General features: G+C 48.8%; 6 protein-coding genes across 6 annotated transcripts; 3 read left to right on the forward strand and 3 right to left on the reverse strand.

The window, feature by feature from the left end:
- Window positions 1-27: 27 nt before the first annotated feature.
- Window positions 28-1,533, forward strand: dot1 (histone methyltransferase DOT1; the record flags this gene model as incomplete). Its single annotated transcript, XM_067618312.1, has 1 exon — window positions 28-1,533. One exon carries the CDS (start codon window positions 28-30, stop codon window positions 1,531-1,533), a length of 1,506 nt encoding a protein of 501 aa, XP_067476916.1.
- Window positions 1,534-2,518: 985 nt separating this feature from the next.
- On the reverse strand, window positions 2,519-4,600 carry ASPBRDRAFT_46026 (putative biotin-dependent 2-oxo acid dehydrogenases acyltransferase). Its single transcript, XM_067625531.1, has 4 exons — window positions 4,151-4,600; window positions 3,956-4,059; window positions 3,830-3,901; window positions 2,519-3,767 (listed from the first exon to the last, which is right to left on the reverse strand). Exons 1-4 carry the CDS (start codon window positions 4,320-4,322, stop codon window positions 2,697-2,699), a joined length of 1,419 nt encoding a protein of 472 aa, XP_067476917.1. The 5' UTR covers window positions 4,323-4,600; the 3' UTR covers window positions 2,519-2,696.
- A 531-nt stretch (window positions 4,601-5,131) lies between these two features.
- On the forward strand, window positions 5,132-6,855 carry ASPBRDRAFT_46027 (thiamine pyrophosphate-dependent dehydrogenase E1 component subunit alpha). The gene is made up of 5 exons (XM_067625532.1): window positions 5,132-5,293; window positions 5,350-5,537; window positions 5,589-5,650; window positions 5,704-5,913; window positions 5,966-6,855. The coding sequence occupies exons 1-5, from the start codon at window positions 5,190-5,192 to the stop codon at window positions 6,734-6,736; spliced, it is 1,335 nt and encodes a 444-aa protein (XP_067476918.1). The 5' UTR covers window positions 5,132-5,189; the 3' UTR covers window positions 6,737-6,855.
- A 3,315-nt stretch (window positions 6,856-10,170) lies between these two features.
- Window positions 10,171-11,289, reverse strand: ASPBRDRAFT_46031 (uncharacterized protein). Its single transcript, XM_067625533.1, has one exon. The coding sequence runs from the start codon at window positions 11,253-11,255 to the stop codon at window positions 10,413-10,415; it is 843 nt and encodes a 280-aa protein (XP_067476919.1). The 5' UTR covers window positions 11,256-11,289; the 3' UTR covers window positions 10,171-10,412.
- Window positions 11,290-12,601: 1,312 nt separating this feature from the next.
- Window positions 12,602-15,197, forward strand: ASPBRDRAFT_284941 (Hsp70 family protein). Its single transcript, XM_067622513.1, has 7 exons — window positions 12,602-12,833; window positions 12,922-13,457; window positions 13,518-13,562; window positions 13,624-14,159; window positions 14,216-14,378; window positions 14,444-14,549; window positions 14,606-15,197. Exons 1-7 carry the CDS (start codon window positions 12,779-12,781, stop codon window positions 14,836-14,838), a joined length of 1,674 nt encoding a protein of 557 aa, XP_067476920.1. The 5' UTR covers window positions 12,602-12,778; the 3' UTR covers window positions 14,839-15,197.
- A 792-nt stretch (window positions 15,198-15,989) lies between these two features.
- Window positions 15,990-16,733, reverse strand: ASPBRDRAFT_198316 (uncharacterized protein; the record flags this gene model as incomplete). Its single annotated transcript, XM_067621189.1, has 1 exon — window positions 15,990-16,733. One exon carries the CDS (start codon window positions 16,731-16,733, stop codon window positions 15,990-15,992), a length of 744 nt encoding a protein of 247 aa, XP_067476921.1.
- Between the last annotated feature and the right edge of the window lie 207 nt (window positions 16,734-16,940).

Here is a 16,940-nt window from a genome sequence, read left to right on the forward strand (position 1 = left end):
GTGCGACTCACCCGTTTGTCTTGCCATATGGGATTTTTCGACCACCTCCAGAAAGGAGGCGCCTTCTCTCTACAACCGAAGAAACCTCAGATCCGCAAGGTTGTCCAAACGCGAACCGCCCCTCCGTCGCGATCCACGTCCCAGACCCCAGGTCCCTCATCATCCCGAACCCCTCCTGCTCAACTCAAAGCCCAACACTCAGCAAGCAGATCCGTCTCCAGGGACCGTGACCCCCCGTCCGTGAAAAGGCGACATGGCACACCAGCGCAGAGTCGGAAGCGTCAAACTCCGGAATTGCGGCTCTCCAGCGATGACGACGCGAGCGATACGGACTCTTCGTTTGAGGTGCGCAAACGGGCTAGGACAGGCGACAGCGCGGAGCCAGACCCTGCTAGGCGCTTGCGATCTTTAAAGGCTTTTTCCGAAGATAGTATCCGGTCCCTTCCCATGATACATGCTGCAGATATTACATCTCGTCAGAAGGCCGGCAACTTCAAGCCTGCGTTTGGCGCAGCCAAGCCGCTACCGGAGCTACTCCTGCAGTATCCCAGCACTACGTCTCCGGAGAGGTACGACCTTGTGGTCCCTCGAGACCATGACGATTTCAAGCCGATTGACGACATCGTTCACGTCCTCGACATCGTGTCACAGAATTATATCCCCGACGAAGAGGCCGACGTATTCAACAATGAATCGACTGGAATCAAACGCAGACTACGACGCGCCCTCGCCCATTCATCTGAAGCGGATTTCCGGAGTGTTGTGAACGAGTACAATGATACGATCGTACGGTTAAGGCGTGATGGCAGTATCGCAAAGAAACTGGATTCAACGAGCCGCTTGAATCTACCTCACGTGGAAAGGATTCTGAATCAGATTTACTCGCGCACTGTCTCGCCTCGGGTCGAGTCTCTTCGTCAATATGAGAACGGAACGGACAACGTGTATGGAGAACTTCTTCCGCGCTTCATCAGCACGATATTCAAGGAGACTGGGCTAAAGTCCGGTCAAGTATTTGTCGACTTGGGCTCGGGCGTTGGTAACGTTGTCCTCCAGGCGGCGCTTGAGATCGGATGTGAGAGTTGGGGCTGTGAAATGATGAACAATGCAGCTCACCTGGCCGAACTACAGCAGGCCGAGTTCAGGTCGCGATGTCGGCTATGGGGCATAGCGCCCGGCAAGACACACCTCGTTAAGGGTGATTTTCTGAAGGAGCAGAGCATCATCGACGTGCTGAAACGCGCCGATGTTATCCTGATCAATAATCAGGCGTTCACCCCGCAATTGAATAACGAGCTAATTAACCACTTCTTGGATATGAAGGAAGGGTGTCAGATCGTATCCCTCAAATCCTTTGTGCCCGCGGGACACAAAATCCAATCCCGCAATCTCAACTCGCCCATCAATCTACTGAAAGTCAAACAGAGGAACTATTGGTCGAACAGTGTAAGCTGGACCGACGTTGGCGGTACCTACTTCATCGCGACCAAGGACAGCTCCCGTTTGAAAGCTTTCGTAGATAGCATGCAATGATCTGATGCTGCCTTTCCTGAAAGCCTTTCATTGTTTCACGAGCGCGATGTTCCACTACTTTCGGTTTCTTGTATTGATACTTTTATCTTCTTTTTTCTTTTGGTTCGTTGATGCTCAGGCTTAGGACGTGATACCAAGGTTTATCATTCAGGCATCCACATCAGCGCGTGCTAGGGCGGTCCTAGTACTCCTTAATTTTCGGTACATAAATCTGCCCACTTCTGCTTTTGACCTTCGAAGTTGAGATGAGAAACGACATGTGAGACGATGGTATAGACGATGGTACATTGTGGATAGATGGCATCTTTTGAAGAATATTTGGCTTGTGCGCCTCTGACAGCATAGTATCACTGGCATATATCAGTTCGACACCCGCAGCATTGATTAGCCACCCTTCTTCTTCATAGCCTCTTTTGGAAAGAGTCTAACTGGTGCAAGCAAATTCTCAGGCCTATGGGTCACCAGGCCACTGAGTATTTTAGCCAGCAGCACGGAACCAGATCATCACCACCGAAGCTGGATTGTCGCAATGAAGTAATAATGGACTGAATCATGCATCGGGCAGGAAAAGACTGCGATGCTGTGGCCGCGAATGTTGTATATAGATTATCTGGCTGAAAGGCCAGGAGGCAGCCTCCAGAACCTCCGACGTGGCGTGCGAACCGCCGACGCGGAGTCAAGAATAGAATAAGAAAGCAAATCAAACTAGAGTGATCTGCTATATCGTTTAATAATGCTGCAAATGGGCGGTAGATATTAGACATAGAAGATAGTAGAGTCTTTGAATCACACCTGTAGTATAATCAGAAATATTTATATTTGAAAAGATATAGTAGTGACTGCCTAGTTTCTACTCAAGTACTACTTTTTACTATATACTACCATCGGGATGTATTAGCTGTTCAGAGTTTAGAAACCACGAACAATATTATCAGAGACTTCATCTGTTGTCTTACCATTATCTTCATACTTATATCTTTTCGAATCGTTGTTCAGTAAGATTGGGTTATGGAAGTAATGGCCGACAATCAAAGTTGCCCAAATCCAGGCTGGGCGAAAATACATATCTCATTTGCAGTCATCTATGCTATGTGGCATTCAGCAAGCGCTAATTACTATCGCAGATGCAAGCATCAGACAGGGGGTGATTCTATGTATAAGCGCTATCGCAAATTCAACAGCATCTGCTCCGGCGACTCGATGAGTTCCCGAACCCTATTAGCCATCCGGGCCATAGTGGCACCATCCACCACTCGATGATCAGCACTCCAGCTGAAGTTCACGAGCTCGCCTTTTGTAACCTGACCGGCGTCGTCAAAGATAGGTACTGTTCTGGATTTGCCAATGCCGAGGATGGCCATCTCGTTCGGTATGACTACCGGCGCAACGTATGTGCCTCCGATGTTACCGATGTTGGAAGCAGTGATTGTGCCACCGCTGAGGTCGGCGGGTGTGAGCTTCCTTTCTTTCGCGAGTGCGTTCAAGCGTAGGATTTCTGCGGCAATATCGAGGATCGACCGATTGCCCACATCCTTGATGTTGGGGACTAGCAAGCCCTGCGGTGTGTCCATGGCGACGCCGATGTTGTGTTTTGCCCGCATGATCAATTGTGGCTTGGTGGGATCGGTTGTATCGATCTTTGCGTTGAGTAGTGGGTAGTCATTCAGAGCGAGGGACATGGCCTTGATGACGAAGGAGAGCAGACTGATTTTCTTGGGGTCTCTGGGGTCGTTGGCCAGCTTCTTTCTTATCGCCATTACATTATTGACGTTGAGTTCATCAGCGTAGAGGAATTGTGGGATGCTGAGGGAGTTGGTCATGTTCTTGAACATCTGAGTCTGGATGGGTGTTAGTTTTACCGCGGTCTCCTCTTGCACCCCTGGAGCAATGGGTTGCACTGAAGGTGCTTGATCCCGGTCAGCGATGAAGCGCTGCACATCTTCCTTGAGGACACGTCCATCTTTGCCTGTTCCTTGTACATCTTCAATGTTTACATTGTGGATCTTCAGCATGCCGCGTACCGCCGGGGTCGCCAATGTTGCATGTGGTGATTTTGGCCTGTTATTTGTATTGCCGTTTACTGATGCAGAGGTAGCAGCTTGTGTGGGTTGGGGTGGCTGAGCCTGTGTGGGAAGAGGTTTGGCCGGTGTCGGTTCTATCGGCTCTGTCTTTGGAACAGGCGGCGGGCTATCATCCGGATATTTCCCGTTCTCAACTTCTATATCGCAGAGTGCCTTTAAGACAAGACGAATTAGCAAGAGGATCTTATATTACAGTGTTCAGTAGTAGCTTGTACCTTTCCTGTTGGAACCGTGTCGTCTGCTTGGAAGTGGAGCTTCTTGACGACACCTTCATATCTCGAGGTTATCTACTGCCGTTAGCTGGATTTCAATAGCGAGTCTTCAAGGACACAGGGACTGACATCGTCAACCGCTTTATCCGACTGGTATTGACATAATGGTTTCCACTCCTCAATGTATGCGCCCTCTTCAACATACCATTGAATGATTTGGACCTCCGTTATCCCTGTGGAATTGGAATGTAAACAACTGACAATATAACGGTATAGAAGAGTGACAAAGGGTTAATATGGACGCATTTTTAAATGATGCCTTACCTTCACCAACGTCTTTCAATACCTGAGATTTTACACCCCACAGAGATGCTGCGGCATGGAAGCGGCGATGAGGAAGAGGTCGTGCCTGGCACCGGATCGTTGGCAGGGTTCTTGGCCCGTGACATAGTTGGAAAGCCCGGGACAAGCTCCCACTCGAGCGTAAAATATTCATAGTCAACCCGGTGTCGGCTTTGATGTGTAAAACGATGAAAGCACACGGAGGGAGGGAGTAAGATGTAGCATTCCGGCTGCAGGATGGATGATGGGGGGAGTATGTAAGTAATTGCCCTGTGTTATCCAGGTACAGGCAGTCCCCGATGATAGCCGATGGCCAGCATCATCTCACGTGATGTTACTCCGCATTTCCACTTCCGCCCGCACTTTCGGGCCGCGGGTTGTTCCGCCGTTGAACATGGCACGTGTGGGCCGATCTTATACAAGTTGTGCTCGTAACTAGTTAGTATATGGATGCTTACAGTTCGAGCTACATAAATGTGTGATTACATCACCTTCATCATATGTCACTTAACGCTGGTCATTGGCTAGATAAAGAGCAACGCGGGACGGAAGATAACAAGGAAGTCAACCACTGTAAGAAATCAGCATATTGTCCATAGTGTACCCCCGGTCTAGGCTGCGTTTTGGTTGATTCGGGAGTCTTGTACTTTGTTGTAAGGTGACGCTTAATAAGCAGTGAAATCCCTTGCTTAGGCTCCCAGTTAGTTGTGGCATGATCTTGCTCCGTATCAAGTAGAATAAACACCTCGCAAACCGTGTTCAATAGGACAGAACTATAGGACTATCAAACACTATCTAGATTATCAAGCCGCTTATCGCAGTGCGGAAATGGCGTTAACCTTGTTCCCCGATTCGGCTATCGGCGGGTGGGGAAGACACCCACTCTGAGGACCGACGCCAGCCGGCCTCCGCATTCCCCAGCATCCCTCGAGTTAAGAATAACGCCCTTCTATGATGAGGAGAGGCCATCTCACTTCTTGAACACCCAGGGCTGGCCCTCCTCTCAGCAGATATTCTCAATATGCAGTCTCTGCGGTCTGCACGCTTTTTGCGTTCTTCACAACCACTTTCCAAGGTTCCTCGGCGATGGAGCAATTCTATATCCCAGCGCCCGGGATCGGATCGGTAAGAAAGCCAGCTGGTATGGCAGAGGGCATGGAGCATGAAGCTGACTGTAACAGTGTCCGGTTTCCAGGCGCGATCAATAGTAAATTCACTACCGACATGACCTTCATTAACCCTACCGAAATGTCTAATATCCCTACGTACCGAGTTATGGATTCCGACGGAGTCCTGGTCGACAAGTCGCGCAAGTCTATCGATGTGTCAAAGGAGGAGATTCTGACTTGGTATAAGAACATGTTGACAGGTTGGTTACATATATGGTTCATGGTATTGGTCCTGATCTGACAGCATCTAGTAAGTGTCATGGACGTCATCATGTTCGAAGCCCAACGGCAGGGTCGACTGAGCTTCTATATGGTATGCTCACTATCACCACTCCGTGCATGGCTATTGAAGTCTGACGTCGTTAGGTATCTGCCGGTGAAGAAGGAATCAGCGTCGGATCCGCCGCAGCCTTAACCCCGGACGACGTAGTATTCGCTCAGTACCGCGAAGCAGGCGTCTTTCAGCAACGAGGCTTCACCTTGAAGGACTTCATGAGCCAACTGTTTGCCAATAGATTTGACAACGGCAAAGGCCGCAACATGCCAGTACACTATGGCTGCAACTACCCCCGAACAGTGCGTCCCCTTCATGAATAGCCACCCAACCACGGCCTAACTATATTTCTAGCACACAATCTCCTCCCCGCTTGCAACCCAAATCCCCCATGCCTCCGGTGCTGCTTACGCCCTGAAGCTACAATCACTTCAGAACCCCGATACCCCAGCACGGATTGTAGCCTGTTATTTCGGCGAAGGAGCCGCCAGCGAAGGCGACTTCCACGCCGGCTTGAATATAGCCGCGACGCGGTCCTGTCCCGTGGTCTTCATCTGCCGCAACAACGGATACGCAATTTCCACCCCTACACTAGAACAATACCGAGGTGACGGGATCGCCAGCCGCGGCGTTGGCTATGGCATTGACACCATCCGAGTGGACGGCAACGACATCTTCGCCGTCTACGAGGCAATGCGTGAAGCTCGTCGTCTCGCGCTCCAAGATGGGGGTAAACCCGTTCTCATTGAAGCAATGAGCTACCGTGTATCGCATCACAGCACCAGTGATGATAGCTTTGCGTACCGGGCAAGGGTTGAAGTCGAAGACTGGAAACGGCGCGATAACCCGATTATCCGGTTACGAAAGTGGTTGGAAAACGAGGGACACTGGAGTGAGGATCTAGAGCGGGAAACGCGCGATAAGATTCGTAAGGAGGTGCTCAGGGAGTTTGGAGAGGCAGAGCGGGAGAAGAAGCCCCCGTTGAGGGAAGCTTTCGAGGGGGTCTATGATGAGTTGACGGAAGAGGCAGAGGCTCAGATGAAGGAGCTGAAGAGGATATTGGAGACCTATCCCGAGGAGTATGACTTGCATCAGTTCCAGGATGGCGTGAATGGGTTACGATAGATACGCTGTTGCAATTGACCCTTCTGATGAGCTCGAATTACGAACAACTCGAGTGGCTGGTTTTCTCTGATGTCTATAGCCGTTGTTTCGCATATAGAGAAATATTTATATTACCCCCACCTTTTTTTTTTTTTTTTTACAAAATCTGTCGAACGAACGTGTAGTCATCCAAGCGCTCAGATGACGCGAGAAGGACTTACAGTAAGGTAAGATAGTAGTTAGGATGGTCACAAAAGTCTCTAGCTGTAGCTGTTGTGCTACTACTACTACTACGCCCTCTTGGGTGCACGGTTAAATTAGAGGTGGGGTCTAACCCGATTCGTCTAGTACTAGATAGACAACGACAACCCTCCTCAAAAGCTTCAGGGTCAGGAGTACATCTACGAAGAAGGAAGATTATAGCTTCGACCCATCGTCAGATACAGGAGAAATACCAGGGTGCACTCAATTTGATTTATTATATATCGTCGAGAAATATATATACAATTGAACAATCGTCTAGGTGACCAACTAAGTTGATCTCCTGTGAGGATGTTTCTACTGATAGGAATGACAGTCAATGGAATGTATTTCTGCAAAGACATCCAACCAGGACTAGCGAACAATGGATTTCTTGAGTGATAGTACAAACAACTAGATACAATGTGAAGGTTCCCTAACAGAGCTTCACCTCATCCGCTATATACTATCCGCACGAGTTCTTCCGAGCTGCCCTCAAGCTTGGCACGGGACAACCCTCACGAACGGAATCGTTTGGGTTCCCCTTCAAAGTCCCATGGTAGACTACCACAAACGAGTTTATCCTTTCAACACAACCAGTATCTCATTCATAACAACCGGACAACAGAATTCGGACGATTCGATACGCGCAGCGGACGTGTTTTGAGGGCGGACCGGGGGTTGATGTTGTCGACCGGGAGAATGTTCGATGGGAGGTATTGTGGCGTCCTCTTTCTGGCAGAAAACGATAAGAATGACGATGGTATGGCAGCGGTGAAGCTAGACCTTGGAGGTCAGTTCGTAGATGCGCGGCTCATCGGTTTAAGATGGGATGTGTGGTCGGCATGCCGTTAACCGATGTGACGCGTGACGAGGATAGCCGGCGAGAGGCAACGTAGGGGTTGGTACAAGGGGACTGCTGAAGAAGTACTGGCAGGGCGGCCGTTGCGAAGAGTTGTATTGTGATGTTGACCACTGGTTGTTCCTTGATAGTCGCGAGTTCAAGTTGATGAGAGTACCGGAACGATAGACACAACCTGGGAAAGCCATCAATGTCAGTCACACAGGCAGCAACGGCGGGGGAAAGGGGAAACCCCGGAGAATTCGGGAGTGCGAGAGACTCTGGATGATCGCTTGGATAAAGTTATCCCGCAGGGGGGTCTGGACTGATGGAGCTCCTTGGCTATGGAAAGAGAAAGACGATCACATAAACTCATGATTGCGAGGATGTGTTCAACGGGCACGAAAGATCGACAGGCTGCATTGGAGGACTGTGTGTGAGTGTAAGCAGACCTACGCAGAATAGGGTCAGACTTTCAAAACACACTCCCGGAGCATACTTTCAATAATAGTTATTCCTTCAGTACAAGCCACCGTCCAGCCCGCATACTGTTGGGATCACCTGCCCAACCGGATATTTTCAGCTTAGCGGGAGATTGCAACACTTTACAGACGAAAACATCACGAGGGGCTGGTGAGATGATTGTGACCAGGTTACGAACTCAATCCTGCAGGGGTATCGCTGTCAAGCCATACTTTCCTAGGACGAAACGGGAAGGCTGCTAGAGGAGTAAAAAAAGAAACAACTCCCGCCAAGCTCGTGCTGATGTGGATAATATTGGACGCAGTCCAAGTTTAAACTGCAGGAAAGGATCAATAGGCACAGCACTAACCATGGACGGGAGGAATGACAGCCATCATGGATCGACAGCACGGTTGGGCAACAAAACATGGTTGCTGATCTATCAGAATCTTACTGCTCCTGATCCTCTTCCTTCAGCGTATCCACACCCCTTTTTCTTCACACTTCACTACTTCTAAGACCTATACGAGAAGTAGGCGTACCATCCAACTGGGCTCATGTCTGCTCACCGTTCTCCTCATTCGGTCTCCCTCATTTAGGGGCTTGAAGTTTCTTCTGCAGACTGTTCTGGCTGATGAACAGCCAATCATTCCATTACACAAAAACACAGACCAGCCCGCAGGAAATAGCACCAACGCCTGTCAAACCTTGTCGGGACGGGATCCTGCCTGCCCATGATCCCGTCGTCCGGTGAAACCCGCGATACCAATAATGAGCGTGGCGTCTGTCTCAACACCTCCTACACCCTGCCCAACGATAAGCATGCTTTTTTGGCCTGTACAATTGAGAACAGCGCCCCCCAAGGCAAGCCCGTATCATCGTGACAAACCTTTTTCTGCTAGTATTTCCCCAGATCCCGATGGGCCAGAACCCGTGGCGTCCCTCCCTGCCCGTGAGGTGTACGATGTGCAAAGCTGACGACCACAGCCCCCTGATTCAAATGACCCCCCAACTCAGCGAGTAAAAAGCATAATCTCCAACCGTACCTAGAGAGGGGATCATCAGGCGGAAATATCAGCCACCGTATTCCATCTCAATGCACCTTTCCCTGGCGGAGTAGGCTTTCATTGGTTCGAAGCCTGGAGTCTATTTCCCTCTCGCTCCCACCTACGGTCGGCATGCCAATTTCTACAGCCGTATTTGGGAGAAAGGCTCATCGGGTTATCCCTTAACCTTCCCGCTGGCCCAGTCCAGAATTAACTGTCACTAGCGCGCATTCCTATTAGCATGATTGATGGATGGATGGATGGATGGATGGATTGATGGCGTATCTGAAACCAGTGCACCACGTCATAGCAACACCGCAGAGGCACTCGCCCGGTCTCCCGCTTATTGATTCCTAGAAGGGATTGGGGGGGGGGATACAGAGTATTTGATTCTATCGATGATTATCTCGATAGATGAATGGTAATGGAGTTTCTCGGAACCGGTAAAATAATAGGAATACTCCGGATTACTGAAGACGAAAAATCTCCGATGTCAGTATTCAGGGGACTGCGGGTGCCGATCGAAGGGACAGCCCTATCTGCGTCGGGAAATACTTCCCATGCTGACGAGCGATCGGGATTCGTATATTAGCAAATCTATTTGGTCACCGAATATTACCTAAGCATGGTGGTACTGTAATAGTATAGATGTAGTATCTCGTTGAGGGAGAATAGACTAGAACGACAGAGGAAGGTTGTACGAGCATAGGGATGGAGTATTGAAGTTCAGTGATGGTAGTTTCTAGGGAAAAAAAAAAAAAAAAAAAAAAAAAAAAAAAAAAAAAAAGAAGAGAGAGACAGAGAGAAGAAAAGAAAGGAAGAAAATAAAAAGATGGACAACGATCATGTCGGTAATATGTAGACATGGTGGTTTAGTGAATTAAAGCTCGAGTAGTTCTATCCCACGATATATTATCAAGTAAATGAACGATACATTTGACATAGTAACAGTAAAGCAAGACCAACGATCCAAATTACCCGCAAGCTCTCCACGCCCCCAAGGGAACATCCTGTAAAGGATAGTATGTAAGAAGCAAAAAGAAAAAAAGTAACAAAAGTAACAACAGCAACAAAACAACGGATAAGAGAAACCAAAGGCCTATATCTTTCACCGACGCCAGAATGAACTTCTCAGCCGTGGCATCCGCTCCCCGAGAGGTACGCTTTCCTCCCTATCTTTTTCGTCTTCCTCGGTGGCATCCTTCGCATCGACTGCACTGGGAGTTGGGCTGAGCTTCTTTGCTCTTGGGCCCCTTTTTTTCCCCTTTGCCGGCTTCACAACGCCGGAGGTTGACCCTTTCCGACCAGCGACCGTTTTCTTCGTCGGCGGTTTCAGTTCCACTAACGCTTCCGCCTTGATCACTTGCTCAGGGGGGAAGGTGACACGGCGGCCCAGAGATATCATCTGTGAGTAAATGAGACCTGGGCGAGTAAGGATCAGGACCCGCCCCCCCTCTTTAGCTGCGAATCTCGGGGTATCCGTGGCAGTGGTGAAGTGAAACATATGGGGTATCATTCTCTCTGACTTATGGAAGAAGACAGGAAGATCCGGAAGCCGTTCTACTGTAGTGTTGCCAAACATCCCTCCCTCGGTGTAGAGTATCGTATCGACAGCGCCGTGGAAAATTTGGTGAAGCTGTTTATGCCGGAGAGCTACATCCATTTTAGACTCCAACGGACGGAGAAGAAGTTGGAAAACCCGGCGTTGAAGCAGCTCATCAGTCAAAGACTTCACCATCGCCGTACGTTGGGCCGCGGTACCCTGCGCCAGCACTGTCTCCTCAGGGTCGTTATTGAAGGGGCCGCGGGCATTGCACTCGCCGATGGTGACTGATTTCCACCAGGCTGCCTTGTAGACGGAGGCTTCGCGGATTCTCTCGTACAAATATTGAAGACGAACGTGGAACTCGGGGTCGCCATCAACATCGCTGGGGCCCTTTTTTCCATCCATGAACCAGAAAGGAGAGTCAATCAGTTTAGTAAAGATAAACTGGTAGAGCATGGTGGCGCCGAAAACAGGGCCCATAGTCGCGCGGGCTGCCGGTGGAAGAAGAGGATGAATGCTGTCCCAGTCTTCCTGGACACAATAGCCATCAAGACTAGTAATGATCGCCTGCGTATCGTCCGGTTGGAGGTGCGACATTAATTCACCATGCGTCCATTTGTGAGTCCAGGTGCGAATAGCGCTGTCTAGATGGTTGAACTGGTTATGGACGAGGTCGAGGATGCATCGCTTGTAGTATAAATTGCTCTCCATCAAGTCGCATTCTGCCAGCACATCGTAGTATTCTTCCCGTGACATAAAGTAGTCACGGGGGGCGTAGACACGATCTGTCTCAGGCTCCTGAGAGGGCTTCCGATCTTCGCTCTTTCGCTCAGGCTGCTTGGACTTTCTCGTGTTGGCCATGTCTGTTCGTTAGGTCACTGGTGAAGAAGGACAATTATGAGACAGGAAAGCGAGGTGTGGGTTAGGTAGAGGAAGATACTGGTTCACTCGGGATTTACTAGAAAACCGACAGGGGAAGGGTTGAAGAAGATTAGAGGTCAAAAGACAGATCAGAGATGGCTGCCTTCCTCTCAGTTAAGGTTTCGTATTCTGTCCATCCTTTATTAGAAGATTATTTTTCTTTATCGCTCATTTTCCTACTTCTCTTCCGTGCTCTTTGTGGAGCCTGTTACTATCATCCTTACCGTTTGTATTTTCTTTACCTTCGTTTTTTTGTCTGGCGTCTCCCTTTTCTCATGTTACATCTGCTTTCAGTAACATATCCTCTCATTATCGTTTCAGCCATCTTGATCATTAACCTTTCTGAAATTTTACGATTAGTGCCTTTATTATTATTTATCCTTTTATTTTATTTTATCTTTGATTAAACTTTATTTTTTATTTTATTTATTTTTTATTTTTTTTCCCCTTTCGTCCATTTTTTGTATTCTATCATTATTTCATCGTTCTTATTTACTTTCCTCATTTCTTCTATTTTTATTTATTTATTTATTTTTTATTTTCAATCCATTCTTTACTCCGAACATCCTCTTACCCATATAGGGAGAAACCTTCTTTGTATGGAAGGATGCTCCTCTAGGAAGTCTGTGGGTCACTGGCTGGAAACGCGATAGAGTTCTATAGACCGAGACAAGTCCAGACAAACACAGCCGCACAGCAGAGGAGGTGGGGGAAGGGAATGCAAGAGAAATGGAGATGGAGAAACATGACAGACATGACTATCGATCAGGCTTATAGTTACTACTAGGTCGTCTGCTGGCATAGGTGAACTTGAAGGAACATCGGATATAAAAAGGGCAGGGCCAACTCTCCTCAGCTGTTGACTTCAGAAAATCCATGCCAGCCCAGACTAGCAATCATCGCTTTCAATCCTCAGGCCCTCTGATACTGTCCACCTTTGTTTCTTCTATCAGTCTTCAATTTCTGAATCCTCCTACTCGTTTTGATCTTACCATCTTTTGCGCACAATGGACGATCAGCCACGCCTCGTTGTTGGTGTTGACTTTGGTGTGACAAAATCCGGTATGTAATCGCTGTCTGCTTTGAAAGTCCCTTTCCCTTTGTCTTCTCCCTTATCAAACCCCCCAGTGCTGGACTGAAGGCTGTTTAGTTGTGACCTATTATTACCCAAACCACCGAGTGATCAAAGAGTGGTGTCCGAATGCCCACAACTCAATCATCCCATCTCGGGTCTCTTACGATCCCCATACTCGACGTCTGCTTGGCTGGGGTCACAATGTAAGTCGAAAAGATGACCATTTGGTCCTGCTAAAGTTACAGGTTGCTGGGACCCCCTCGGCGCAGCCAGCAGTGGACCAGGGAATGTTCGGCAATGCCAAAGTTCCCGGAGCTGGCAGAAACCGGATACCTCCCCTGCACGCTATCCGGGACTTTCTGCAGGCGCTGGGCAACGAATTTCGGAATGATAAAAATGTCCTTCGAAAAATTGGACTCGACCGATTCCCCCCAACCAACTGGCACTTTGCCATGCCCGACTGCTGGACGTTTGATGGCGAAAGAATGATGCGGGACGCGATCGCAGCGGCTGGTTTTGGAACTGGACTCGATCAGGTTTTCTATACTTCAGAAGCCAAAGCAGCCGCTATACGGGTGGCTAGCCACCTTGTGGAGAGACGCTGGGGTCAGGTAAGCAGTAGCACCATGATCGGATAGAGGGACATACTGGCTAATGTTCTTTCGGCCCAGGTGGGAGATTCTGTGCTCGTCTGTGACCTTGGTGGCGCGACCTGCGTAAGTGCCCATTCGTTTCTCATCCCCTCCAAAATCAAAGGCCCGAACTGACCAAAATCAGGATTATACTGCATTTCGTGTAGCCAGAATGCCAAACCAGCTGCATCAGGTGCTCTTCCATCCGCTGAATGCGAAGAGTATGATGAAGCATGCCAGTCATATGGTTGAGACTTCGCTTATCGGTCACATCCGCACGGTACTGCATCTGCCCTGTAAGACGGGCCAGCCGGCTGCTGTGTCTTGGGATGGCGCCATAGAAGCGAAGCATGGCTTCTCTGGCCACGAGGAACCTGTTGTGGACCTACCATTTACTCAGCAGTACAAGAATCAAAGCCGTTTCACGCCATTCATTCAGTTCAACGAGCAGACCAATGCCTTCACGTTCTCCAGGGATTCGCTCGTCAAAGCATTCGATCCCGTTGTTGGTTCAATCACCAGAGCCATTATGGACCACATACCTTCGTGGAATGTGACCAAGGTCGTCCTCGTGGGTGGTTTCAGTAATTCAGCCTACCTGAGGAAAGAAGTCGAACGCCGCCTAGCAGACATCGATGCAGCCGAACGACCGAAACTGGACTATCTAGAGGGCAACGACGCGTATGTTTCCTTTTCCTCTGCCGGCGGAAGTGGCGGTGCTAACCTATTTGTGGCAGCATCACCGCCGTGTCCTACGGACTGACGCTCCGTGGCAGTATGGTCTCTGAACACGTGGAGTACCAGAGCGAATGGGGCTACGAACTGGCCGTTCCCATCGTTGAAATGCTGGCAACCGGGCTTTCCCCCCCCAGAAAACATGTCTTTCGTGCGATTGACTCGGTACGCATTCTTCTTACCCCATGTTAAGGTCTGCTTTCTCTGACTCTCTCTCTTTCCTCCTGCAGGGCCAAAAAGAGAGGTATCGGGGAGAGGTGCACTTCTGGCTCGCCGTGGAGGCTGAGCAAAGGGTACAGTCAATCCTTATCCGTCGTTTTACGAAGACGCCGAACCGTCAGTCTAAGGTCCCTGCTCCAAGACACATGGATTCACGAACTAATATCATCCAGGCGTCCAGGTGATAGGTGAAATCGAGCCCTGCATCCCCGATAACGCCCGTCGGGGGGTATATCGTCCCCCGGGTGCTGAGGAAATATCTTGGTATGAGTGTTTGGCATCGTGGACGATTTACGGAGACGTCCGTGAACGCATGGAATGGAAATTGACCATTCGAACCGATAACACGTGGATGGAAGCAGGTACCGCGGACCATCTGGTAACAGATATGTCACCATGGCATTGAAGAAGCCATGGAAATACTGATTGATGTTTCTTTTCTCTTTGCTTATATCAGCTCATACGTCAATCTAAATGCGGTCCCTCCCTCCCCCCCCCCTCCACCTCTCTCTCTCTCTCTTTCTCTCTCTCTTCCTTTGTCACTTTCGGGGTTTCTATTTCATTCCTGATGTTGTTTGACTTCTTTGTGTTTCTTCATTTCTTTATTTTTACACATACGTTTTAATTTTTATATTCTTTTTTAATCAATTTTCTTATCTTGTCTTTTCCTTCTTTTCTTTGTTTCCTTCCGTGAACACTTTCGGTTATCATCTATGTACCCAGAATGAATCCAATTTCCTATCAGTAGAAGCAAGTGTATTGCAACCGTATGATCTGGGACCTCTCTGAGCCAACCATCGTTTTGCGCAGATTGTTTCTGCCGCCTCGTACCTCTCTTCTGCCCCTAGGATGCGCCTGAAATCAATCTCAGCAGCAATAAAATCCAGATCCAATCCTCGCGTTCTTTCCGAAGCTCTTTTGAATTTCACCTCTCTTGCCGGGATGATTGATTTGTAATCCGTTTTCGAGCTGATCATGCCCGGACCCTGATACTGATGAGTAAAGGGGAAAAAAAAAATTCCCGTCACGGTGTCTTTGTACGTTGTTGGATGTATTGTATAGTTTACCAGGCGTGGTGTGTGTGTGTACTTTGTAGACGATTGAAGATGTTCTGACATTCGTAGTGTCAATTCAATGTAACTAGAGTACATGGGTATCACGAGACAGGCTGGATAGATAGTTGAATAACTCAACTCGAGATGGAAGAGGGGAAATATGAAAAGAGTACAAAATGTTTCCCACCACCCACCCTGAGAGAGCTTATGTGTAGCTCAATCAACTGAGGTAGTATTATAGAGACAAGAGAGAAGGAAAGAGAGAAGGAAAGAGAGAAGGAAAGATCAAATAATAGGAAAGTTTCACCCCACCCACCCTGAGAGTTCCAATGTATGGCCCACTCAACTGAGGTAGTATGAGAGAGAAGGGAAGAAAAGATGAGAAATGGTAAAACGGAAAAGGAAGAGAGACAAAGATAGGAAAAGAGAATAAACGCGATAAAAAAGATAGAGAACGAGAAAGGTATAGTAAGAAAAACAGTAGGAGTTGAACACAGCAACTTCAGTAATCCACATATTCAACTTCCTTCAACTTGCCAGTCCATCTGATCTCTTCCAGAGTCTCTCGAAGCCTGATGACTTCTTTTCGTACTTCTACCCAGCCCGTCTGGCGAGGGAATACCCATTCGGCACGTCCAAGTATCTCCATGTCAACTAGTTGACTCAGTCGATGTAGTAGCGCCTTGCATGTCTCGTAGTTTGAGAGGTACGCAGCTTCCATCTGGCGAATGATGTTATGCCGGTATTCGGAAGTTGAACGTCCGGAGGTTGGAAGAGCTGTAGAGGCGGTACAGATGATCTCGGCATCTGTGAGGAGGATCTCGTGATCCCAAATGAGGTAGCTGGTATAGGTGTCGAGGTGCCGGAGGAGGGCAGTGTAGATCGGCAGAGTGTTGACCTTTTGGTTTTGAGTACAGGTAGATAGGGTGTCGAGGGCGGAGGTAAGCAGTGGAAAGAGAGTGGAGCTGTCTGATGTACTGGTCGTTTTGGTCGAGGAGAGAGTGTGGAGGAGGGTAATGAGGGCTGGATCTTGGCCTTCGACCAGCAGTTTTGGAGTAGGCTCGGTGATGTGGGTGGTGGATGATTCCTCGTCGTCATCCTCGTCGGCGTTGGCGAAGAGTCGGGTTAGGGCTGATGATAAATCGGGATGGGCTTTGTCTTTGCCCTTGCCCTTGCGAAGGTGGATGATGCGATTTAAGGATTTGAAGGGAATACGGAGGTTATTGGAGAGGAGGATAGGAGCCATTTTGTAGATGGTTAGGATAGATGATGGGATTGGTTGAGAGGGTAGAATGAGAGATAGAGTCTCCTGTCCACAGGAGCTCTGTTGAAACTCGGTGTTTGAGATGTTTTGGGGGGGATTTGGCAGTAATGGCAAGGTCTCCAGTAAAGAGTACTCGATGGCAAGGATGGATGTGTGGTTGTAGTGGACAGCAAGAATCTTGCTGAATAA

This window comes from Aspergillus brasiliensis (genome assembly GCF_001889945.1).
Source record: "Aspergillus brasiliensis CBS 101740 unplaced genomic scaffold ASPBRscaffold_10, whole genome shotgun sequence".
Classification (NCBI taxonomy): Eukaryota; Fungi; Ascomycota; class Eurotiomycetes; order Eurotiales; family Aspergillaceae; genus Aspergillus; species Aspergillus brasiliensis.